Source organism: Eubalaena glacialis, chromosome X, assembly GCF_028564815.1.
Source record: "Eubalaena glacialis isolate mEubGla1 chromosome X, mEubGla1.1.hap2.+ XY, whole genome shotgun sequence".
Lineage (NCBI taxonomy): Eukaryota > Metazoa > Chordata > Mammalia > Artiodactyla > Balaenidae > Eubalaena > Eubalaena glacialis.
Genome location: NC_083736.1, coordinates 106,679,352 through 106,706,212, shown reverse-complemented (window position 1 = coordinate 106,706,212; position 26,861 = coordinate 106,679,352). Strand labels below are relative to the sequence as shown.

Genomic DNA, 26,861 nt, shown 5'->3' with positions numbered 1-26,861 from the left:
AAGGGTGACTGATCAGACAATACTTCTTGGAGGAAGTGGAACCTGATTTGAACTTGAAGGAGGGTATAGTTTAGGGAAATGGCAAAGAGAGGAGGGCGTGTAGGGCATTCCAGACCGGGAAGCAGTGTGAACAAAGGTGAGGTGTCAGGAATGTTGCGGGTTGTTTGGAGACAATGAGTGCTCTGTTGAGCAGCAGCTGAGAGGTAAGATTTTACGTGGCCTTGAATGCAAATATAAGGAACTTAGATTTGATCCTGTGTTTAACAGAGCCCCAGGGCTCCTCAGAAGAGATCGCACAGTCAAAACAGAGAGACTTCAATTTGATGCAGGTGGGGAAGAGGGAAGGCGGTGAGTGGGGAAGCTAAGCAGGCAGAGATCTAGGCCCTTCATTTCCGTGTAAAACTGATCCCATTCGTTCTGTTTGATATAGTGAGAGATCATGTAAGATTTTAATTTGAAGAAAGTCTTCTGCTGCTTAAAAAATTTAAAATCCCTGCTGTAGGTAATAAAAGCCATTAAAGAGTTTTCAACATAGAATATTAGAATTAGTACCCTGCAGAGTTTCTCTCATCCAGTATGTAATCAAAGCAGGAATCCTACTTAAACATCTCTGACAGTCTTTCTTTAAAAATTGTCTTGTGAAAAAGAGACGCAGATGTACAGAATGGACTTGTAGATACAGAGGGGGAAGGGGAGGGTGGGATGAATTGACAGAGTCCCATTGACATATATACACTACCATGTGTAAAATAGATAGCTAATGGGAAGCTGCTGTATAGCACAGGGAGATCAGCTCGGTGCTCTCTGATGACCTAGAGGGGTGGGATGGGCAGGGTAGGAAGGCAGGAGGGAGGGGATATATGTATACATATACCTGATTCAGTTTGTTCTACAATAGAAACTAACCCAACATCGTAAAGCAATCATATGCCAATAAAAATAAATAAATAAACAAAGTATATTTAGCCAGAATGGTGGGAAAAAAAAATTGTCCTGTGACAAGAAAAACACAACTTTACATGACTTTACATTCCACTATTGGATACCTCTAATTCAGTAGACCTTCAAGTGGAATCCACACATCCCTTAGAGGATGTGTACCTTAGAGGTACCACGAACTTTGATGGGAGAAAATATATATTTTTCCTAATCTCTAACTGAAATTTACCATTTCTTCTATTATGAATGTAGGCAACAAACCCTAGCAGTGCTATCAATAACGAAAAAACACAAATATTTTCAATCCACTTTAAAATCATTGCAGATAGCTTCAATTTTTAAAAGGTTTTAATAATCATATTTCAATATAATTTGTTTCCTGTGTAATCTTATGCATTTTATTTTATGCACGTAAAGACATTCCTTTGAGAAGAGTTCTCAGGCTTTTCCAGATTTGTAAAGGGGTCCAAGGCACAAAATAATGTAATAAAACTCTGTGTTACGTTTATGAAGCTGTTTTCTATTGATCCAGAATTTCTCTTCCCCTAACATCTTCCCATTGTTCCCACATTTCCCCCTATTGCCACATAGAATAAGCCTAATGCTACTTCCATGTGACAGTCTATCAACTATTTGAAGATAGTTATCATGTGTCAATAGACTTTTCTTCTTGAGCTAATCACCTCCCATTTCTTCATCTGTCCCTCAAAAGACATGCCACTGGGTCCCTTCATCATTCTGACCAGCTTCGACAACATCCTCCACAGGATCCATCTTCTTCATGTCTTCCTCTTGAAGCATGGTGGTTGCACCTGAGCAAACATCCAGAAAGGGAAGGGTTAAAGACAGGACTTGGAGTCTGTCTCAATAGTCTCAGTACTTCCTGTTCCCCAAGTTATAATAACATGAGTCCAGGGACTGAGATGTAACCAAATATGGTCATTTACTCTCCCCGCTTATGAACATCCTGGAGCCCAGAAGAGGTGGATCTACTCAAGACAGTATACTAAAGTGGTTCAACGGGGCTACACAGGTCTGTGTTTCTATGCTATTTCTTCTGCATATTAGCTGGGTGACTTTGGGAAAATCATTTGATCTCTGAAACTCAGCGTTCTCATCTGTAAAATGAGTGAAATAATAGTACTCATTCCATAAATTTGTGTTGATTAACTGAGGTAATGCATATAAAGTGTTTAGCACGGTGTCTGGTACATGCTTGCTAATGTTGATCAAAATAAGATAAGCATTACCATCCTCCTTATCTCATCTGGGCCTTGGGCACCTCCTTCTACTCTGCATTTCACCATGGTTCACTTCCTCTTTCTGGATGCACAATTTCTACAATAGAAACTAACCCAACTAACCCAACATTGGTGTGTTCCCCACCAAGTCTCACCCTTCTCATTGCAGGGCATGGAAAAGACCCACCTCCTCCTCGGAGGCTCACTCTCTCTTGAATCCCTACAGGATTTTAAACAAACAAACCACTAAGACTGAAAATGATTTCTAAGGTTTATGTGGAAATGTTCTCCCAGTGGTTATCAGACTTAAGAGATGAGGGCTATATTCCAAATAATTAACTTCCTCTTATTTTGTCAGCATAAAATCACACTTTCAAATCTACTTATTATACCGATTTATCAGTTTACCTCTCACTTCCTCACCATAGAGTCCTAGGAAAGTTATCAGAAGGACAATGCCTAACACAGTGCTGAGGGCATCCCCCATGTTGGGGAAAACTTTTAATAGCTCTGATAATTAATCAACCAAATACTGAATGTCCCCTCTGAGCTAAGGCTTAGTTAGGTGTTGAGGTGAGGGTGGGGTGGGAATGGCAAGGGTGACAAATGGTAAGTGTAAGAAAGTCCCTCCAAAATGCTGACAGCCTCATTAGGGAAAGAAATAAGGTAAATACGAAAAATAAACAATATATGTATTACAGGCAGTTTCCTTTCCAAATTGAGTTATCTTTTCGTGGATTTTCTCCTCATGTCCTAAACATAAGTCAAATTCTAATGAAAGCGAGTATACTTCCATCCTTTTCCATCTTGGTGGAATTTTCTGTTCTTGGTGCTCTCTACCTCTCTCTCTCTTTCATTCTCTCTCTCTCCTTCTCTCTCTCTCTCCCCCTCGCTCTTGTTCTCACTCACACTCACACTTTTGCTCTCACTCTCTCTCTCTCTCATCCTTCTCCTAACCTCAACTCACCCAAATAACAGGTAGCTCTGATATCTTAAAATAAAAATCTATGGTGCACATCCCTCCAAATTTTTCTCATTCCCTTATCACTCCTATTGAAACACATATCTCTCCTTACTGTGGAAAGCTCAGTGAGCTAGTCGGAAGAAAGCAAATTGCAGGTTTTAAAATTTTACTACTATATTTTAGGAGCTATTTGTCTTTTTAAATAGCCTTATTAATTCAAACAAATGAATCTGATACTTTTGAAGAAGACTTATTGGAGCCTTTCCAATCCCATTATCAAGGGACTTCCTCCTCTGGTAGGACGATTCCAATCCCCTCTTCGAGGTTGTGTCTGACTTGAGGATTATTAGCCAGGGCTATGTCTAGTCTTCCATATGGGGTTGCATCATTAAGTATAATGTAAGACTGGGCTACCCTAGGCATTTATCCATAAAACTTTGGACACATTAGATGCTAAATAAATGGTTGTTAGATGTAGAATAAATGACATGAGTTATTGCATATAAACAAAACAAGCCTTTAGCAAATACAACTAACAGTGTACATTAAGCAGAACGTTGAAGGAAGGGGAGTCTTCAAAGTTGTATGTTATCCAGTAGGGAGGCATTTGGAATGTCTCTTCCAGTCACCCAGGAATGTTACCCAGTAAGGAGGCATTTGGAATGTCTCTTCCAGTCACCCAGGAATGGATTCTTGAAGAAAGTAGGCCTCTCAGGAGCCGCAGACTTAAAGACTGAAGAGCCCTGGGAACATTCCAGGCATATGGTACAGCTTGGGAAGAAGGCTCAAGGGTGAAAGTAACATATTTGGGTTTGAAAAAAAAAAAAGAAAAAAAAAAAAAGAAGCGTTTTGCCAAACATGTTTTTCCCCTCAGTGTTCAAAGTAAAAAAAGGAAATGCAATCCATATGGTTTGGACTCATTTATGCTCAATTATGAAGAGCTTCAAGACATTTTCTAACCCCTTAAGTTTTTAGGCCTTTTTTCTCCCTGAAGAACAGGAAGTCTTAATTTTCCTAGCTTAAGGGAACTTGAAAACTAAACGATTTATGTTGAACTTAAATATGAGAGTTCATGAGTTTAAATTCAGACAGACTTGGTATAATCTGATGTCCAAACTGTTGCCAGTGATGTTTTTTCTACTCAGAGCCCTCAGTGTGATATCTTTCAGAGCAATTCTGATTTGATTTCTGTCTTTAAATGGAGGAGAACATACTTTGAAATAAGAAAATGCAGGGGGTTCAGAATTTATAACTGTGTTACTGATGGCTTCAGCCCAGTTGTACATCTGAACAAATTGCATCCATATGCTAGCATAGCCTTGTTGTTTTTTTTTTTTCATTCTTACATCTGCAAGGGAAAAAAATCTCATAATATATTAGTAAACAAACATACCATTTGATTTTTAAACCTTATGTAATCACTTTGATCCAAGAGAACTCTTCCACACAGAACCAGCATTTTTACTGACTTTCCTCTGACATGCTCCAATTTTAAAATTTTTATTTCCTTCACAACTAAGAATTGCCTTATGCATTGAAATACATAGTTCATTATTTCCACTATAGATAATATGAAGGGTACTGATTTAAGAAGGTAATAAAGAGGGAACGGTCGATCAAAGTAGAGATTCAGACCAGTAATGGGACCACAAAGACAATATTTACTTTGCTTTGTTTTTGCCATAAAACTTAACTTAGATGTTGAGCTTCAGCTATACCATTCCACCCTGCCCTTCAACCTGATCCCTAAAGAGACACTCAGCATTCTAATTTGCTCCTGCATCTCTTCAGTTCCCATCTTTCCATGACTCTTTCCTGTGTGGAATCTGCAGTCAGCACCAAGTTAACCAACCTAGGGAAGTTGTGACCACAGGAAATATGGTGGCCTCTTCCTTCTGTGTGAAACAACTATTGTCAAAGCTATACTTTCATATTTTTCACTGGCTCCTCAGTTATTCCCATGTTCAAATAAAGATCTTTAATCTTAAGTCTCAAGTCCCTTGAATTGGTATGGTCCAATTGTCCCAAAACAGACCATTTTTTCCCTTTCCCACTAGAGCAGATGGGTCCAACAGTTCTGTCTGGTATCATTCCACCTGTCTAGAAATAGACAGGATGCTTAGATGTGGGTGTCCTGGCACCCAAATACTCTCTATCAACTGCTGCCGTTCACTGTGACTGTTACCTGCTTACATTGGCTGAAGGGACTGTTTTCTTAGAAACATAGTGCTGCCTTTTTAGTGAGCCTGGGGTTTGGGGAGGGGGAGCCAGGTGCAGTAGAGTCTGGTTGTGATCAAAGAGAGAATGACCAGCATTAAAATAAGGGTAACTAGATTGATGACTTTTTACTTTACCTAGGTGAGTTGTAATATCTGATGTGAATAGGAGCACGTAAAGCATTGTTAAAACATAATTTAATTCATTATTAATTTAATTCAGGTCCTGTTTTTATCTCCAATTTAACAACGAGGAAATGGAAGCTCAGATAGGTTCAGTCACCTGCGCAAGGTTGAGTGGCTAGTAAGGTATAAATGTGGGAATCAAGCCCAGGTCTCTGACTCCAAGTCCACTATTCTTTGTTTTATTCTACAAGACACCTGCAATGACAATTTGTTCCAGGCGTTTTGAGGGGTGACACAGTGAAAAAAGTGGCTTTATTCTTATTTCAATTCCCTTCCTTCAGGGCACAGTTCTCTTTTGCTCAATGTAAGGTTTTCTTTTCTTTAGTGAAATATTCCACTTTTTTAGGCTTTTCACATTTTTGAAACAAACACTTTCCAAGAGTTGTATATTTATCTATCTCATTACTTAGTGGTGGATAGAATTTGGCTTAAAAAGATCAAGTTGCCTAAGAGAAAGATAAATGAGTGGCAGCAACCACAAGTCTCCAGAAGATCTTTATTGAATATGCCATTTTAAGAGTCCTTATAGTGTATGTCAATGAGATATAAACTAGAAAAAGAAATGCACAAGGGGACACTTGGAACCTCCTATCTCTTTCTTTCAGCTCCCAGATCTGCAGAACACCACCCTCCTGCTTGGTCCCAGTGGAGCCCCTGAAGGGAGGGAAGGGGGTAATAAACTTCAGACAGATGAGGGAGTGTGATGTAATGATTAAAATACAGGCTCTACAATCAGATCCAAGTTTAAGTCCAGTCTCCAGCACTTCCAAGTTGTACAGCCTTGAACAAGTTACTTACATTCTCTGAGCTATAGTTTGTTCATCTACAGAATATGGATAATAATAGTAACTACTTTATAGGGTATTTGTGAGTATTAAATAAGATAATATGTGTATGTATATGTGTGTGTTATTATATATATGATGAAATAAAGTGGTCATGGTTGAGCTTAAATAGAGACAGAGCCAACAATCACCCAGGCATCTCCTGTTATAAGTGATTAGTATAGGAGAAGGTCTAGAGGAAATAATATATTTAGGAAAAAAATTGAAGGTATAAAGCAAAGAAAAGGAGCTTTCTTTGATTCCACATTGCTGAGGGTGTTATTCCAATCTGCTGTTTATTTACAGAAACTTGAATTAAGAAGAAACTTGACAGCACATTTCCATTCATCTTTTCTGAAGAAAGGGCCGCACCTAACCCAGCCCAGAAGCCTGGGGATAGTTGAACAACTGGATATTTTGCTGCAACTCCGAGGTCAGCCTAGTTCAGAAAGAGCCCTTTAAGTTAGGAAATATAATAATTATTCATTTAAACCACATTCCTGAATACCTACTATGTGTGTAGTGCTGAGGGTACTAGGTGTGTGAAGGGAGGAGGGGTCGACCATAGTTCTAACATTCAAGAAACTCACAGGTTGCAGAGATAGATGTATAAACAGATATTTATAATGCAATGAGAAAAGTACTATAATGCAGGTATGTGCAAAAGAGAGAACAAATAATAATGGATGGTAAGTTAGGGAAGGATTCACTCAGAAGGTGAGGTTTGAGTTGTCTGACAAGATGGAGAAAAGTTCACCAATTAGAGCTCAGAAGAAGGTAGGAAGACAATCCAGGCAGAAGGAGCATGTGCAAAGGCACTGTGATATAAAAAACAAAAACAAAACACAGTGCACTCGTGGATCTACAATTATGTCTGGAAGGTTGGAGCTTAGAGTACACGAGAGTAGAAGATGGGAGTAGGGAAGGGTAGGAGATGAAGCTTGAAGAGCTAGGAAGGAGGCAAATCATGAAGAGTTCTTGATGCCAAAGGGGTCTGACATTATCCTCCGGACACTGAAGAGTTCTAAATAGGGGTGGAACATAATCAGATCTGTGTTTTAGATCACTCTGGTTGCAGTGTAGAAAATAGATTGTAAACAGCAGAACACTGAGCCATGGAAACCAATTAGGAGGAAGTTGCAATAATGTAGATGTGAGATGATGATGATCCGGACTAAGGTGCTAGCACTGGACTTGTAGAAAAACATAAAGCACTGCCCAGGTGCAAAGGCTTCTTATCTTATCAGAAATGCCAAAAGGCAAAAGGCAATAGGGAAGTAGTCTCAAGGAAGCACACCAGTAAAGTCCCAAAGCCATAGGTGTGAATGCAAATGACATCAGTTAGGTCTAACCTTCCCTGAGTAAACAGAACAAGTAGATTCCCGGGGCCTCAACCTCTGGTTTATCAAACATGATTAATAGTGTATTTCTTCCCTAAAGTACACACACTTCAGGTTACAGAACTCAAAAGAAAAACAAGACAGGATTAATGTGGCATTGGTTCTCACTGAACGTTTGACACAATGCAAGCCACTGTGTTCAGTGCCTCACCAGTATGGCTTACCCAGCAGAGCTAAAGGTTCAGAGACTTCCACATTCTTCCCTTGGGAAGCTCCTTCCATTCCTACTATTGATGTCAAGAGTGAAGGATGCAAAGTGAATCAATCCACCAGCATTTCCTGAACACCTCCTAGGTACCCAGCCCTACATCGGTACTGGCAGAAGTTAGGTGGTGGATGAGGGTGTGGGTGGATGGTATAGAACCATAAAATAGACCCCTTGCCCTCAAGAAGCTCACACTCTAATTGACATAAACTGGAAGTGTCTTAGTAGCCTAGGGAAGGTTAAGCTCAGTGTGAGCTGACCAATTCAAAGAAGGCTTCCTGGAGGAGACAGGATGTGCATAAGTTTCAAGGGTGAGTGAGATCTGAATTGGCAATGAAAGGGAGGTTCTACCAGGCAAGGGTGGGGAAGGAGAGGATACATATGGGGGGGGGGTAACAATGACAGAATAACAATAGAGTTTATTTCCTTCAATAACACCTTAGAGCAGGAAAAGTTCTTTCTGGCATCTGTATTGTAGCTTCAAGAGGGACAGGGCAAGGGTGGGAGAGAAGAGGTGGAAAAAATATCTTGTGAAATTTTTCCAAAATGGATTCTGTGATGACTCTCTTCTCACATTGCTGTTGGTACAATATAGAGACAGACTTGAAGGGAATAAGAAGTCGGGAAGGGGGCTTCCCTGGTGGTGCAGTGGTTAAGAATCCACCTGCCAATGCAGGAGACACGGGTTTGAGCCCTGGTCCGGGAAGATCCCACATGCCGCAGAGCAACTAAGCCCGTGCGCCACAACTACTGAGCCTGCGCTCTAGAGCCCACGAGCCACAACTACTGAGCCCATGTGCCGCAACTACTGGAGCCCACGCGCCTATAGCCCGTGCTCCGCAACAAGAGAAGCCACCGCAACGAGAAGCCCGTGCACCAAAACGAAGAGTAGCCCCCGCTCGCCGCAACTAGAGAAAGCCCACACGCAGCAACGGAGACCCAAAGCAGCCAAAAATTAATTAATTAATTAATTAATTTTTTAAAAAAGAAGTCAGGAAGGAAGAGAGAATTAGCATTTACTGAGTGCCTCTATTTCTATATCCTGTCTCACTTTGCCCCCTCCCAGAGATAAGTGGTTCTCTAGCTGTGTACACCTTGGACTTGCACTCAAAAGAGCTTAGTTCAAGAGTTAGCTCTGCCACTTAGAACCTGTGTAGACATTAATCACAGCTTTTCTGAACCTCAATTTCCTTATATATATAGAAGGCAACAAAACTATCTACCCGACTCAGTCAACAAGATTATTATGAAAATTGCATGAGATAATTGATATGAGAGTAGTTTGCAGAGTGTGAACATTGCACAAACATGTATCCTATTGTGTAGTTCTGGCAACTGAACGTATGCTTGATTCTGCCACTTACTACCTGTGCAAACTTCAGATAGCCACAGCTTTCCTCTGACATTCTCCACAGGGCTGTAAAGATGAGAGAACTTACCAAAACCCATTCATCCACTCATCAGTAAATGCTTATTAATTATCTACTCTCTGTCAGGCACTGTGCTGAAAGATAGGTATAAAAAGATTGTGCCCCTTTTCAAGGAACTGCCAATCTAGTTGAAGATACAAGCTAGGAAACCGATAAACATAAAATAAGACTTGCTTTTATGGGGATATATATGCAGAGAATGCAGTGGAGCTTAGAAAAGTCAGCCCTAACAATGAGTAAAGGAGTCAGAGTCACAAAGTGTAAGTTTTAACCAAGGCTTGACAGAGGAGAAAGGGTTTGCCTAGGGGCCAAAAAGCAGAGTGGGAGAGCTCAGTCAGCTATAGTGTATAGGACAAGAAGAGGCCGGGCCAAAGATGAAATTCCAATATTTAAGAAGTAGACTGAAATAAAAGAGACTACAAAGTAGACTGAGAAAAAGGTAGAACACAAAGAAAGAGCAGTATCATGACACCCAAAAAAGGAGGGAGTGGTCAAGAGTGTCCAAGGCTATCAAGAATCAAGATGAGACTTAAAAAATATCCACTGAAAATAAACAAATGGGACCTAATGAAACTTAAAAGCTTTTGCACAGCAAAGGAAACCATAAACAAGACGAAAAGACAACCCTCAGAATGGGAGAAAATATTTGCAAATGAAGCAACTGACAAAGGATTAATCTCCAAAATTTACAAGCAGCTCATGCAGCTCAATTTCAGAAAAACAAACAACCCAATCCAAAAATGGGCAGAAGACCTACATAGACGTTTCTCCAAAGAAGATATACAGATTGCGAACAAACACATGAAAGAATGCTCAACATTACTAATCAATAGAGAAATGCAAATCCAAACTACAATGAGGTATCACCTCACACCAGTCAGAATGGCCATCATCAAAAAATCTACAAACAACAAATGCTGGAGATGGTGTGGAGAAAAGGGAACCCTCTTGCACTGTTGGTGGGAATGTAAATTGATACAGCAACTATGGAGAACAGTATGGAGGTTCCTTAAAAAACTAAACATAGGGCTTCCCTGGTGGCACAGTAGTTGAGAATCTGCCTGCTAATGCAGGGGACACGGGTTCGAGCCCTGGTCTGGGGGGATCCCACATGCCATGGAGCAACTAGGCCCGTGAGCCACAACTACTGAGCCTGCGCGTCTGGAGCCTGTGCTCCACAACAAGAGAGGCCGCGATAGTGAGAGGCCCGCGCACCGCGATGAAGAGTGGCCCCCGCTTGCCACAACTAGAGAAAGCCCTCGCACAGAAACGAAGATCCAACACAGCCAAAAATAAATAAATAAATAAAAAGAGTAAAAGCCCTGTTTTAAAAAAAAAAAAAAACTAAACATAGAACTACCATACGACCCAGCAATCCCACTACCAGGCATATACCTTGAGAAAACCATAATTCAAAAAGAGTCATGTACCCCAATGTTCATTGAAGCTCTATTTACAATAGCCAGGACATGGAAGCAACCCGAGTGTCCATCAATAGATGAATGGATAAAGAAGATGTGGCACATATATACAATGGAATATTACTCAGCCATAAAAAGAAACGAAATTGAGTTATTTGTAGTGAGGTGGATGGACCTAGAGTCTGTCATACAGAGTGAAGTAAGTCAGAAAGAGAAAAACAAATACCGTATGCTAACACATATATATGGAATCCAAAAAAAAAAAAAAAAATGGTCATGAAGAACCTACGGGCAAGACGGGAATAAAGACACAGACCTACTAGAGAATGGACTTGAGGATATGGGGAGGGGGAAGGGTAAGCTGTGACAAAGTGAGAGACTGGCATGGACATATATACACTACCAAATGTAAAATAGATAGCTAGTGGGAAGCAGCCGCATAGCACAGGGAGATCAGCTCGGTGCTTTGTGACCACCTAGAGGGGTGGGATAGGGAGGGTGGGAGGGAGGGAGACGCAAGAGGGAAGAGATATGGGAACATATGTATATGTATAACTGATTCACTTTGTTATAAAGCAGAAACTAACACACACACACACAAAAATATATCCACTGAATTTTGTGACAAGGGGATCATTGGTGACCTTGGCAAGATCCATATTTACTAGGCTTAGGAATGAATGGGAATTGAGGAAGTAGAGATTACAGGTGGAGAATACTGTTATTCTAGAAATTTTGCTAATAAAAATAGGTAAAGATAGGAAGTAATGGAGGGGGATGTAGGATTCAGGGACGTGTTTGTTTGTTTCTTTACTGTTTTATTTTTTTAGGTCACAGAGATTTGAGCATTATATCTTAAAGGGAAATATCCAATGGCGAGAGTAGTTGAGGATATAGGAGAAATAAAAGACAACTGATAGACTGAGGTTCAAAGGAGGCAAAGGTATAAGTAAGAATGCAGGAAGCAAGATCCATTTTTGACAAGGGAAAGGATACAACTTCACCTGAAGCTGGACAGAAGAAGGTGAAGCTGAGTACAAAATAATTGTTTGTACAGCACCTACTGTGTACAAGGGCCTTTGCATATACTGTTCCGTCTGCTTGAGATTCTCTTTTCCCCCTATCACTAGGCCAGATCCCTGCTCATCATTCAGACTTCATCTCAACTGTCATTTCTTCAAGGAAGTCTTCTTCTACTCCCCAGAGACAAGGCTAGGTCTCCCTGTTGCATGCCATCAAGGCACTGTTTTCTCCTCCCTCATAGCACTTTTGACAGTTTGTAATTGTGCATTCATTAATGAATGTGATCATTTGAATGTTTGTTTCATCTACCAGATGGTAAGCTCCATGAGGAAAGAAGTCAAGCCTCCTTTGGCTCACTTCATTATCTCCAGTAAGTAGTACATAGTGCCTAGTATAGAGTAGGTATCTAATAAACACATGTTGAATCATCTTAAATGTATACACTTAATTGCACTAGGTGTTGACAAAATAGAAAATCTCTATTTTGTTTCCTACAAGGGGCAGTTCCTATAAGGGAACTTCAGTCTAGCAGAGAAGATAAGCCATATATCCAAATGGTTATAAGACAGAGATAGCACTTGGTGCAAATAACACTTCTTCCATCAAGTGGAACACTCATCCTACCCAGAATCAATCTCTCCTTCCTCTTGACTTTCATTGCACTTTTCTCATACTGATATTGTAGTACTCTCTTTGGTTTACAGTTTATTAGCTTAGCTCTTCAGTCTTCCTGTCCATTCTGTACATTCCTCTTCTGTTTAAATCAAGTTAGAGTCAGGCTCAGTTGCTTTCAACTGAGAATCCTAATACATGTGATAATTTTCCTTAAACATCAAGCCATTTGACTCAGAATCATTTCAAAACTGGTTTTCTCTGTAGTTTTTTTTATCAAATGCAGTTTTGAAACACATTTGATAGAAATTTTAGAATTTGATTTAAAAAATTGACTTTTTTGCTTTTGCTTATTCAATAGCAGATTAGATTTTTGCTGGATATTCAGGTAATTGAACGCTCAGTGTACTTAAAACAGCTGGCTGGTTGGCATAGTTACAGTGGTTTAAGATTATGCTGGTGTCAGGACCGATTTGGCTATTTCTTTTCTTTTCTCTTTTCTCTAAAATAAAGATACCACTAGACCCAAAAACGCAAGAGCAGCTATACATTTATGTGGTTTTTTTTTCAGTTCAAATGAGTTATAATTACCCATAAGGGCACAAATTCTAGCATACTTTGAGGCAATTAGGGAAAGCAGCATAGAAGAAGCTGCGAGGAATCTTGAAAGGTCTATCCAGAACCCTGGGATCCGGAAAAGGCATTACTATGCTTCTGAGAAATATTTTAGGGTATTTGGGGAAGCATTGGGCTAGAAACTGGGAATCTGCAACATTTGGCTGGAAGGCCTAAGTGAAACATGGTATTTAGCACCTCCTGTCTTTGGCAAAATCATGACAGAACTTTGTCATTGCCAACAATTTCCTTAGAGTCTTTGAGTCAGATTTGGTGGATGTCACAGAGCCATTTAGTCTGATATGATCTGGTCTGCTGCTTGGAAGACTAGGTCAATGGTGCCTAGGGGGCAGTATTTACACCAAAATTGCCAGAAAGTGGTATATAACTTTATACCTGATTATAGTTGATAAATTATAGCTGAAAAAGCCAGGAATTTTTAATTTCATCAAAGCTATGTAAAAAAATTCCCCATCTTACATTCCATTTTTTTTAACCTGATAAAGAAAAAGCATAGGCTCTGAAGTCAGACACGCTTAGGTTCAAATTCTACTTCACCACTTAGTAGTCACCTTCAGGTAAGCCACTTAATCTCTTTAATCCAAATGGGAGTCACACCACTTTTCCTCATGAGATTTTTGTAAGGTTTAAGTAAAATAACCTATGAAAAGTCTCTGGAACACAATATCTAGCTCATAGAATATACTCTTCAAATATTACTGTTCTTTCCTTCTTTTGAAAAATGGGGATGTAATTTAAAGCTTTATGTTCCATTTACTTTCATGTAGAAATTAATTATACTTTAGGGGCAATTTATTTTATTCTTTCACTATGAAATGAACTATCTTTGCAGAAGTGTATTCATATTTCATGTGGTGGCATCTAATGCATATGACTTTGCATTCTAGAAAATCATAAAATGAGGACTTCTGTCTTTTAGAATAGAAACAGCATAGACAAGACCAAGATTCAGGAAGTATAGGAATAAGGACTCCTTGTTGAAGAGGTCTTTTAGGAAAGAACAGAGGTTCGAATACAAATTTAGGTTTGTGAGAGATTAGTTTATGCTTTATAAAATGAAGATTTGGTATTTTCCTTAAATTTTTCTAAGCATTATACTTTGCATTGAGCAGTAAAATCTTCTGAAGATATCTGGGTGTCGGTTTTTAATGTAATTTTACTATTTCACATTTCCAATTCTGAAGCTGGTTGAAAACAAATACTATCACAATCTGAGAGATTTTCAACATAGACTTTAACTTTTTTCTGCTCTCCTTGATTTGGTGGCTTATGTTTCTAGAAATATTTTCTATTTAATTTGAGGGTAGTGCCATGGCTAGTAATAAAAGAACATTAATCCATTTAGATTTTCATTATGCCTTATATTTAATTTACACTTTTTTCTTTGGTAATTAGGAAGAGAGAAGGAAATGAGAGATCCGATGGAAAAAGCTATGTTAGTTAGGAACACTTCACCATTCCTGATGTTCCCTTTTCACAAAGTGAGCTCACTTAGTCTACTAGGGACCCCTTTCTGAATCCTTTACTTACGCTGCCTGTGGGGAGATGGAAGGACACAGTTGAGTGGTAAATTTGGGAAGAATAACTGGGCATGACTGGCTTGAATTTGCCCTTTTTCCTCTTGGGAGCAAGCTTCCTGTAGGTAACATAAGTTCTCCTCTGGTCTTCCAGACCCCAGGTTATACATGTGGTTACACCTGCAGGGGGAGGCGAATCCCTATCCAGTTCTGTCTAAGACTGGGTGGGTATATTTGCCTAATTCTGGGAATCAGTGAGCAGGCCCAGTACAATATTAGGCCTAAAGACAAATCCTCAAACCGGACCTTCCCAATAATAAAGGTGATATCTGCATATCCATATTGCCGTCTTTGTTTTGTTTCTCAAAATACTTATAACCTTGGGTAGAAGAGAGTTGGTATTTATTGGACGCCTTTTCTCCCTTTCCCTGGAGAGCACATCATGTAAGAAAATTGTTTTTTCTAAATATTAATTTAAAAAACACTAACTGAATGTCATATAGATCTGAAGTAGCATGTTACATTTTTAACATTTTCTCTTTTAACATGCGTTGCAACATTATATCTACTAATTTTCTCCACATTTATTGGTAGGAAATTGGGATTTGAGACTTGAATGTTCTTCACAAACAATGACTAATGCCAACTCTTCACTTAGAGAATTATGGGAAAAAAGCCAAATCAATGAAACAGCTGAGGAAAGATTGGTGTACAAGAAAAATTAATGTTCACAATTTGGAAAGAGTCTGGAATAGCATATGATATCTGGCATCCAAAAACAATTCTCCACTTCATGATTAAAGGAACATTTTTGAACCATAACCAGACACAAATGCAGCATTAAATAGAACTCAGATGGTCACCTCTCAACCTTAAAGGGAATGAAAGGCAGTGGTTTACTTTTTTTAATTACTGGTAAAATAAAGACAACCAATGGGATGGAAGTGTTTAAAAATGTTTCGTGAGCTCTTTAGTATTGGGCATTAAACTAGTTAACAATGACTACTTGGTATTTTACAAAGGACAAAGTCCAAGATAAGTTCCTAAATCACTGTGTTCTGATATTGCCACCAGAGATATTACTTGTTTTTATTTCTTGGATTGCAGACTATGGATAGGACCCAATAGGAGTGACTATAAAGTAATATGCTTGTCTCTAATAAACATGTCAGAACAAATATGATCATATTAATATTGTCCCTTTAAAGTAGCACTTTGTGTATTTATCTCAGTGATGCTGCCATTCAACAAAGTGTGCTCAGATTCCTCTTTTAAATTGATGAATAACCACAACGGACTGCACAAATCTTAAATATACAGATCAATTAAATGTATATATGTAAGCACCACTCAAATCAAGATGTAGAACATTTCAAGAAGCCCAGAAGTCTCCTTTATGCTAACTACCAGTCTTTACTCTTCCCCCCAAAAAAACCATTTTTCTAAACAGTATCAACATAGATTAGTTTTGACAGTTTTTGAACTTTATATAAAATAAAAGCATACGTTATGTACTCTTGAGTACCTGTCTTTTGCTCAGCATTATGTTTTTAAAGTAATCCATGCTTGGGACTTCCCTGGCGGTCCAGTGGTTAAGACTCTGCGCTCCCACTGCAGAGGGGGCGGGTTCAATCCCTGGTTGGGGAACTAAGGTCCTGCATGCGGCAAGGCGTGGCCAAAACAAAACAAAACAAAAAAAAGTAATTCATGTTCTTGTTCTGTTTATTGCTATGTAACATTGTACTATTGTGTGAATATACCACAGTTTATGTATGTATTCTACTACTGAAGGATATTTGGATTATGTCTAAAGTGGTGCTATTATGAATAATACCACTATGCATGTTATTGCACACATTTTCTTATGGACATAAGCATTCCTTATACAAAAGTGGAATTGTTAGGTTATAGAAAGGTATTTAGCTTTTTAAAAAATACTACCAATCCAAAAGAACTAAAAGCAGAGTCTTGAACAGATATTTGTACACCCATGTTCATAGCAACATTATTCACAAGAGTCAAAGAGTGGAAGTAACTCAAGTGTCCATGGACAGATGAATGGATAAACAAAATGTGGTACATACATATAATGGAATATTAGTCAGCCTTAAAAATAAATTCTGACATGCTACAACATGGATGAAACTTAAGGATAAAGGTTATTACGCTAAATGAAATGAGCCAGTCACAAATAGACAAATAGTGTATAATTCCACTTATGTGAGGTCGCTAGAGTAGTCAGCTTCATAGAGACAGAAAGTAGAATGTTAGTTGCCAGATGCTGGGGGCAGGGAGGGATGGGGAGTTTTTGCCGAATGGATGCAGAGTTTCAGTTTTGCAAGATGAAAAGAGTTCTGGAGATGGATGGTGGAAATGGTTGCACAACAATGTGAATGTACCTAATACTACTGAACTGTACATTTAAAAATGGTTAAGATGGTAAATTTTGTTATGTATATTTTACTATAATTTAAAAAAATTTTAAATACTACCAAAGAGTTTTCAAAAATGATTATAGTAGTTTATACTTCCACTAGCAATGTGTGAGAGTTCCAATTGTTCCACATTCTCACCGAGTTGGTATTATTCATCCATTTAATTTTTAACCATAGTAGTGTATACCAATATTTTGCTGTAGTTCTATTTTGCATTTCCCTAATGACTCATGATGTTGAGCATCCTCTAATAAGTTTATTGCTTATTTGGATACCTTCTTTTGTCAAGTGTCTGTTCAGCTCTTTTGCCCACGTATTTCTGTTGGTTTGTCTTCCTTTTTTCTTTTTGATTTGTAGGAGTTCTTTATACATTCCAAATAAAAGTTTTTTGCCAGATTGATAGATTACAAATATTTTCTCCCACACTGTAGCTTGCCTTTTCACTCACTTAATGGTATCGTTTGATGAACAGTTCCTATGCATATTCTTTTGAATTTCCTAATAGGAAAATATTCTTATATTTGGAGGGAAATTTGATCCCTAGAAAAAACGTTTTAATCTTCAAAGCTGAGATGATGATGATGATGATACAACCTCCTCCCCAAGTCTAATCAAGGAGATATAAGGATTGTGAGCTCAGCACACAGATAAGGGTGGAATTAAGTTCTCATTATAAGTAGCAGACTGAGAAATTGCCTTGGCAGGAACTAATCTTTCATGTGTAACTTGTTTATATATTTTGGCTTCCTTCTTGGCACTGAGAAGAACACTTAAAGGTGCATGACTGTGTCAAACAGTAATAAATTTGATGAAGAGTATTAATAAAGTAACTAATCTTGCCATGTATTACCATTTGGAATTTAAAACTATTCAAGATCATGAAATAACATCCAGGTGTGGGTGTACGTGCAAGAGAAAAAGGGAGAAGGAGCAACTGTCCCTGAAGACAGTACGGAAGGACAAGTTCTAAAAATAATTTGGATGATGCCACAAACACTGAATTAGGTATAAGTTTTCCAACGAGATAGCAATCATTTGGATGTATGTCTCATTGCATTTTAGTCATAAGTACAGTTCGACAAATATCCACTAGGCCCCCTGGACATGGATGAATGGACCTTAGTGCCCTTTGTGAGGAGAGTTCCGTCACCTCTTGCCTACCCCACCACTCAAAAGGCATTTCAGTCCTCAACCAGAAACTGAGTGAAACAACTGCCTGATCCTAAAAGGAACCTAGGCATAGCCCTAGCATCCAAAATGTCACAGTTATTGACTGTTAAAAATTCTAACAGCCATCATGGAAGTTCATGGGTTGATCCAAGTAGATAGTAACTGTCTACTTAATTGATCTAAATGGAAGTCTATATAGGGGATATAGTCTGATCTATACTCTGATTTTGATTTATCATTCTGCAAAGGATTGTATTACTAGTTGATTTTCACCACTGGTGTTATCAGATTCAACCAGGTTATTTTATTATTTTTAAATGTGGTAAAATATGTAATATAAAATTTACCATCTTAACCATTTTTAAGTGCCCAGCTCAGTAGTGTTAAGTATATTCACGTTGTCATGCAACCAATGTCCAGAAATTTTTATCTTGCGAAACTGAAATTTTATGCCCATTAAAAAACAACTCCCCATTCCCCCCTCCCCCCAGCCCCTGGCCACCACCATTCTATTTTCTGTTTCAATGAATTTGACTACTTTAGATTCCTCATATAAGTGGAACCATACAACATTTGTCTTTTTGTGACTCCACCAGTTGATTTTTAAACTCCAAAAATGTTACATTACCAATGGGCATCAGAAGAGTAAAACTTTAAAGTGGAAGTATTCACATTTTAATTATTTGTTCACTCACAGAGGGGTTTGTCCTATCAGGACATCTCCAAGCTTATCAGAATTCTCTATTTCCTGTATTTGAAAAGAGCTAATGTGCATTCTCTTATTGTACAAGTTTCCAGATCCCTTGGAGAAAAGACAAGATAGCAGTTGGCATAGGCTAGGAGAAAAAATTCCAGTTAAGGTCTGTAAGCTCTTTAGTGTGTGCTATACAGTGGGAAAAAATAAACAAGTGTCAGAAAAGACAGTAAGCAAATTAAAGAAATACCAGAAACATGACAGCAACCATTCTAGGGGAAAATGGTATCTGTTTCATTCACTCTCAACAAATTTTTGGATTAACTAAAAGTTAAACTTCCGACTTGTCTAGAGTTGTCCTGGGGGAAAAGAATAACAATGGGAAATTTGTGATGTTGAAATGTTCAGAATTTAATGCCATAAATGACAATCTGTACACAATATCAAATCATCTAAATTAAAATGACAAATTCAAGCCATCTTCCAAATGTTGTCTAATTTTTTTTTTTGTATTGCTCAAGTCTCATCTTGTTCACAATAAAATCCAAAGTCCTTATGATGGCCTGCAAGGCTCTATGTGACCAGGTTCCTGTTAACCCGCTGACCTCATTTCCTATCATTCATTTCTTCACTGTTCAGCCTTCTCTAGCCACAGTGACATTTATGCTGTTTCTTAAACACTCTAGATAAACCTCAGGGCCTGTCCCTTTGTCTACCTGGAAAGCTTTACCCCAAGGCATTCTCATGGCTTACCCCATTACTTCGTTCAGGTCTTTACTCAATGTCCCTTCCTCAAAGAGGTTCCCCAGACCACCTTTTATAAAATAGTACCCTATCTCTGTCACTTTCTATCCCCTTACTTGATTTTATTTTTCTTCATACAATCTGTCATTATCTGGTACATTTCAATATTTTTTTGTTGTCTGTCACCCCTTACTAGAATGAAAACTCTATGAGGTCCATTAGACTTGTCTAATTTGTTTATGCTAGATCTCTAACACCTAGCATAGTGCCTGACACATAGTAGATATTATTCACCGAACTGATAAAGTTCCATTTGCCAAGTCATTATGCAGTAGGTAGAAACTCAGTCTCCATACTGTAGGTAAATAAACGTTAGATTCTGTCCTCTAATTAGTTAAAAATACAAAATCTCTATGACCTTTACTTATTTGAATTCAGGTGTTCTCCAAGTATAGTTCCTGAACCAACAACATCTGCAGCATCGGGGAACTTGTTAGTAGTTCCCAAATGAATCAGAAATTCTGGGGCTGGTGCTCAGCGATCTGTATTTTAGCAAGCCCTCCAGGTAATGCTTAGGGAACTATCAGTCTAATCCAAGTCCTTTTGCACAAGTGAAATCTCTAAGCGTATGCTAGAAAGAAGTTTTCTTAAAGGTGAAAAATGAAAAAGAATAAATGTATAAAATCTAAGTCCAGAAAAGGCAAGAATAGAAAGATAGCTGCTGCCTTTTCTAGAGTTTGTTTTATTTAATGTTAGCAGAGCATTTTTTTTTTTTTTTTTTTTTTTGCATGCCCTATTAGATCTGGGTCAACATAGCTTTCTGTGGATGCCATTTAAAAGGACCCTTATACCTGCCTCCTTAGAATGAACCTAAGTATTTACTGTTGAGGCTAAATTTGTGCCTTCTCTTCGTAGATGTATAAAACCTCTTGATTTTAATTGATTTTGTTTTCTTCAGAAACATTAAAAATACTTCACGGATATATCCCTGTATTCTGGATAATGATGTGTGAGTTCAGTGGTCACCATTTTCAAAATGATACATTGCAACTTGATAAGTACTGAATGTAAAAGCCAAGATCTCATTAAACAAAACTGGAAATAGAAATGACAGGCATCCTGAATGGGGGTGCATATCTACATCAGTGACCATTCCAGTAGGAAAAAGTGCCAACATCCTTGAAACCTCTCCCTTTGGTTTTGACTTTTTTTTCAGGATTATTAAGACATTTGAATAAAATAAAGCTTGAAAGAACTTTAAAAAGTATAAAGCACTATACAAGTAAAACTAATCCAAATAATAGCTAACCATTAATTGGACTCCTTTCTGTGCTAGGCTCTATGCAAAGCATTTTACATACATTATCACAATCTCTCAGCAATTCTTCAAGGTAGGTAGTATTACCTTCATTTTACAAATGAGGTTACTTAACCTGCCCAAGGCCATATAATTAAGAAATAGTACAGGTGAGATATGAACCAAGATCTGTCATATTTAAAATCCTATGCTGCTAACCTCTACACTCATTGACTCAGCGCCACTTTCACTGCATCTATAACTATATCCACATGCATATATTTAGATAAATTTCAAATATAGCACATTCTCATTGTAGAAATTAAAACATAAAAGATGTATTTAAAACAAAGAGTTAAACTCCCCTTTGCCATAATCCAACTGCAACTCCACTTTTATTTATATTTGAAATGGGCAAAATTCTGTTTGCCTCAACAGGAATATTTTCCTACTGAAAGTGAAGCAGAAATGTTCTGAAAATATCTATTTTAATAGCTCCCCTGGAAATAAAGCGGTCTGTTTTAATTACAATAAATGGATTAGTTATTGCATTTCTTAAACATGATTCAGTGAAGTGCACTTCAATTTTTATTTTTTTATTTTTTTTTAAGTTTTCATCTGTTTATTCAAACAAGATGTGTCTAGGAGTTTAAAATACGCTGGACACCATTATCCTTTGTGAGTAATGCGGAGAGCCATTTAAAACGAAATCAACTTCACCATATTTTGTAACACTGGTCTATTAAGAGTGAATCCCTACGTATTCCTAGACTGTAAACAATGGGAACTGAAGTCTCAGAGGGAACACATTAGGGATCATACATAATAGACAAAATCCTTAAATTGTCTTATTCGCTTCATACAATCAATGCATACTTAAGCAAAACTGAATTCCTTATTAAGCAAACATTTTTGCATAAGCTGCCTTCTCTTTATCTTTCTGTGCCTTTATCTTTTCCTTGACTCTCAGCAATTCTGCCTAGATAGCTTTATCCTCTGGTGCAATCTCCTGAGCTTTCTTAAGATCAGCCAATGCTCGATCGTATTCTTTTAGTCCTTGCCATCCTTGGGCTCTACGGTACAGTGCTTTGGTATTTGCTGGATCTATTTCAAGGTCCTCCAAACAACTGTCGACTGCTCCCTGCCAATCAGACATCTTCAGTTTCCAAGCGCCGATATTCAGCCCGCAGCTCAAAGTGACAGGCTGCAGCTTTGCTCCACTTGCGTTCTCAGTAGCAGCCTTCGAGCCTTCCACATACCTTAAAACTTTTGTGTATTTTTTAATGGACATCTCCCAGTTCTGGGATTTGAAAAAAGTATTTCCAATGTTTTTTAAGTCTTCCGTTATTAATAAAATTTTATCTACATCTTTTAAATCTATGTCTGCATCCTCTGGGAAGTCTGGATGACTGTCACCAGATCCATCCTTTGGGAATATTCCCCAATCATCCCCTTCCTTCAGTTCTCCGCATTCTGCAATAGTGTACAATTTGACAGGTTTCTCACCTTTCACCTCCACATTTTCCAGAATCCTTGCCACACCCATTCCTTTAATCACTTGGCCAAACACCACGTGTTTCCCATCCAAGTGAGGAGTCGGAACCGTCGTGATGAAGAACTGCAGTAATCCCTCCTTATCATGATGTCCATTCTTATAACTTGAATGATGCAACATACCCCGATGGGGACATCTTGGAACAATGAAGATAAGAAGGCACAGGCACCACTAATGTCCTTTAGGAGCCTGGACATTAACCAGATCTGCTAGTTTGCAAATCCCCTGACATCCCGGACATTAGCGATGGTTTTGCTGCTCTTATAATGGAAATTTTCATCTTCAAATTTTTCACCATAAATACTTTCTCCACCTGTCCCATTCTGATTTGAGAAGTTTCCACCCTGAATCATGAATTTCTTAATAATTCGATGGAAAGGGCATCCTTTGAAATGGAGAGGTTTCCCAGTGGAGGGTCCAATGCCTTTCTCTCCTGTACACAATATACGAAATTTTTCTGCAGCTTTGGGTACAATATCTGTAAACAATTCCAAGGCAATTCGACCAACTCGCTCCCCTCCGATGTCCACGTCGAAGAAGACTCGGGGGTTACTGGGGCTGGAGGGCCTAGCCTGGGGGGACGGGTGCGACATTGTGGCCCGCAGACGCGTTCGCGAGCGCCTGGGAACACCCCGTGGCCGCCGCGCAGCCCGAACCCCCAAGTCGCTCCGTCTGCGAAGAACTGCAGCGCTGGCGAGCCGCTTCCGACGGGGGTCCGGAATCCGCGGCCCAATTTCTGGCGTCACCTCCCGACTTCCGCCGCCGCCGCCTCCGGCCCACTTCAATTTTTAAAGCAAACATTTGGACTATTAAGATAGTACCAACTAACCTTGCTACTTGCAAAGCAAATGCTTTAGTTAGTTGAGCTGTCAATGTGGACACGTCCCAACATCTCTGTCTTCCCATTCAGCTACGATTCCTCCTCCATCAGCTCTATCATGTGATAAATTAGTCAGAAGCCTGGCAGTCCATCCAGATTTGCTTCATTCTCCAGCAGGGCAGGTGTATTTAACAAGTCTTTGGCAGGAGCACAGATTTTTTTTTTTCGGCCTGCTGAAAAAGATTCTCCAGTTGTCTTTAATGAATGCTGGCTTGATCCTAAGTTGGAGAATTCTCATGGTATCTCAAAGTACCACATGTCAACCTGAACAATCCATTTCCATACCCACTACACTGATATTGCCCACTTGCACTTACAGTAACATAGCAGAGAATGAATTGGGTGAAACCTTGCCTGTTTTCTCCTCCATTCTTTTTGGCAATTCCTGTTCAGTAAGTTCCAAGCTGGCTCAGTGATATTTATTTATTCTTTGATGCTTTTGTCTGCCAATTAGAAGAGAAAGGTAGCATGCTGTCACCATCAACTTTTCCCTGCAATCAGCATAATGCACTGCAGTAAGTGACTGCCCCAGCTCCCAAATGCTGAACCTTCACTCAGTTTTAGTGCCCAGCTTCCAAAATGTTGGCTCCAAAACCCAATATGCTCTTATTGAGTCATCCTGTTGCGAGGCTATTCAGAGCTTCTGGATGATCCCATTTTGATCCTTCTTTGTCCATAAGCAATAGGACTCTGACTAAATCTTGGCAGAGTTGTTATTCTGGCTGAAGATCACCTGAGCACATATTCAACTGTCCATGCCATTTGCTCAGGCTACATCGGGACTGCTCTATTCCAATGTGAAGAGAAGCAGTCCCAGAATCCTAGGATTAAAACCAAACAGCCTGAGTCTTAGTAAGGGAGTTAAAGACAGCCTTATCTTACAGCCCCCTCCGCCACCAAGATTTCTACAGATATTTAAGACAGAAAGGACTTCTTAGTACAAATAGAGAAAGGGAGATACTTATACCATGCTTGCTATGTAGTCCATTAACAATTAAGAGCAAAAGCGTGCAGATCAATTTCCTAAGAAGGACAGAATTTTTAGACTCAAGAGCATAGGTGGAAGGCCGACAGAGGTGCTCCATCCACTAGGCTTTCTACTGATTCATCATCCCCTTAGTTTCTCCCCACTCCCACCCTGATACTTTCCAGTGATAGACACTCTCCCCTGTGCACTTCAAAATTGCTATATCCATCTGGAGGAATCCAGACCCAAACATTAATTGAAATTCCACTAGGTATACATATGTAATGTGCTACAATAGAATGGATGGAATAAGATAGATGTCAGAGATGATATTTGGATAAAGACTTTGAATCTGTGTAAAATATTAAATAATCATATTTCCACAAGATAAAACTGAAGGGGACACAGGTGGCTTCAGCATATCAGACATACACAGATGCTCCAAACATGAGAAGAAAAAAACAACTCCCCTCTCACAAACAAAGCAAGACTTTCTTGACGACATTTGTGAGCTGGTCAGGGAGAAGTAATGAAAATTGCATAAAGGTTAATGGTTAATGGAGCACCAGCCAGGGAGTCCCAGGGAGCCTGCCACTCAAGGTTTAGGGAAAGGTGCCATATGTATTCAAGTGCTGGCTCAGCTGTGAGCACCTGCCACAATTCTGCTTTTATAGGACATGAACTGTAAGACAAGACTGAGGTGAGGAAAATCCCAGCGTCAGTGGTCAGGAAGTTAGCAATGCATGGTGGCCTTGAGAAAGTGAACTGTCTCTATTGCTATTCCTTGATATAACAGGATAGGCAAGGAGAAAGGTGGAAAAACTCCTTGTTTCAAAAAGATACTCTTTACCTGCAGGACAAGGTGCCTCACTGATACCATAAGCAAAAAGACCTGTGAGTACAAAGGAACTTTGTTGTTAGACATTACCCCAGGCCTGGCTGTCTGCCAGTATCAGCAAAGTGAAGTATAGGTGTGGTCTGTTAAGTTGGGAGAAGACAGAAAGGACAAGGAGGAAAAGAAAAACAACAGTTACAGAAGAATGGCCATTTGTTCCACTACTGACTTGGACAGGAAAGAAAGATACCGAGCAGCCATATTCTACAAGACATATGGCTTTGGGCAAGGCTTTAACTCCTCTGAGCCTCAGTTTCTCATGAAATAAGGAGAGATTCTCTCAACCTACGCAAATAGTACTTTTAGAATGATCATTTACCGTCCTCTGTGAAAACACTGCCCTTGCAAATGTAAAGTACGTTTGTTCTTTCTGAAATCCATAAAGTCATACTTCCAACTATTTCTGTAAATAGAAGGGAAGGAAGCCAATCATTCTGATGTAGATCTTCCCTCCTCCCCACACCCTCTACACATACACAGACACACACACAGAACTATGCCCGGGGTGGAAGTGGTTACTGGATACACAAACCACAAACTTTGCAGAGGCATACAGTACTCAAGTATGGTTCTGGCACCTTCTATTTATGTGCTATCTTTTACTTTTTGTGCTACGTTTGTATCATGACTGAGAGCAGTCTAGAGGCTACTGGGAAGTAATTGGAGGTGTTTGGGTCATTTACTTGGAAAGCACGGCTACAACAGAGACCCAAGAGAGAAAAATTAAAAGATGGAAACATAATTCCTGGAGAAAGAAATATTTTCACAATGATATAAGCAAGATTCCAGCTGGACCCTTGCTTCCCTGCTCTGCACCCCATTTCTCTTTTCCTAATGTCATGTATACTCCTCACATCTGTGCAAGAGCTGGACAGAGGGTCAAGAAAGCCTACCTGCACATTTGCTGAGGAGTCACTGGGCCAAATTCTCACACGACTGACACATTCCTTTTTCTTGCAAAAAATGTAAATGATTGCAAGTGATAGAGGTAGTAGTATTAACAAAATTATGCTTTAAGTAAATTATTTAGAACCTTCAGCAACTTAAAAATTATTGGTAACAAATGACTTGTAATGCATTTCACAAATGCAGTATATTATGATACAGTCTTTGAACATGGTGACCAGTTTGTGGGCATCCTGTCTGTATCACATATTTTAACATGATAACATACACTTCATGTCCCCAATATGTATGTGAGCTACTTGAGGTCAATATTCACATTATCCATCTTTGTATTGTCTTCAGTGTCTAGCATAGTGTTGTATACAAAGTAGGTAGCCAATCAGTATTTATTTCATCCCTCTTCTACAGCTGAGTAGGTTGGGCAATAGAAACTAATGGAAACTGTGTCTGAAGACCTTACACTGTGAAAGTTTGATTGCTTACATCCTGGTGACCATCCTCTAAGGCAGACCAGAGAAAACGGACAAGTGGAAAGCAATTGTAAATGTATCAGAAATAAAATCATTTTCTTTGAAATAAATGCTTTTTCTGTAAAGTTTTCACCACTTGGTAGTCTCGGGAACATTCTTCTGTATAAGTTGGAGCTACAACACATTATGATTGTAGCCTCCAAGTTGTGTAGGTGACTTTTATTATTCTACCCT

General features: G+C 39.0%; 1 protein-coding gene and 1 long non-coding RNA gene across 2 annotated transcripts in view; both read right to left on the bottom strand.

The window, feature by feature from the left end:
• Window positions 1-1,674: 1,674 nt before the first annotated feature.
• Window positions 1,675-26,861, bottom strand: part of LOC133082417 (uncharacterized) — a 358,686-nt gene continuing 333,499 nt past the window's right edge. Inside the window, exon 6 of the long non-coding RNA XR_009698951.1 lies at window positions 1,675-1,751. This is a non-coding gene — a long non-coding RNA (uncharacterized LOC133082417). The remainder of the gene's footprint in view (window positions 1,752-26,861) is intronic.
• LOC133082100 (peptidyl-prolyl cis-trans isomerase D-like) lies at window positions 21,854-23,102 on the bottom strand. Its single transcript, XM_061178545.1, has 2 exons — window positions 22,770-23,102; window positions 21,854-22,596 (listed from the first exon to the last, which is right to left on the bottom strand). Exons 1-2 carry the CDS (start codon window positions 23,100-23,102, stop codon window positions 21,934-21,936), a joined length of 996 nt encoding a protein of 331 aa, XP_061034528.1. The 3' UTR covers window positions 21,854-21,933.

Excerpts from the sequence above, each read along its gene's own strand:
- LOC133082100 (XM_061178545.1), bottom strand. The coding sequence starts at position 23,102 with ATGTCGCACCCGTCCCCCCAGGCTAGGCCCTCCAGCCCCAGTAACCCC. Across the intron at positions 22,597-22,769 it reads ATGAAAATTTCCATTATAAG|CATGATAAGGAGGGATTACT; the intron begins AGCAGCAAAACC and ends AAGAATGGACAT.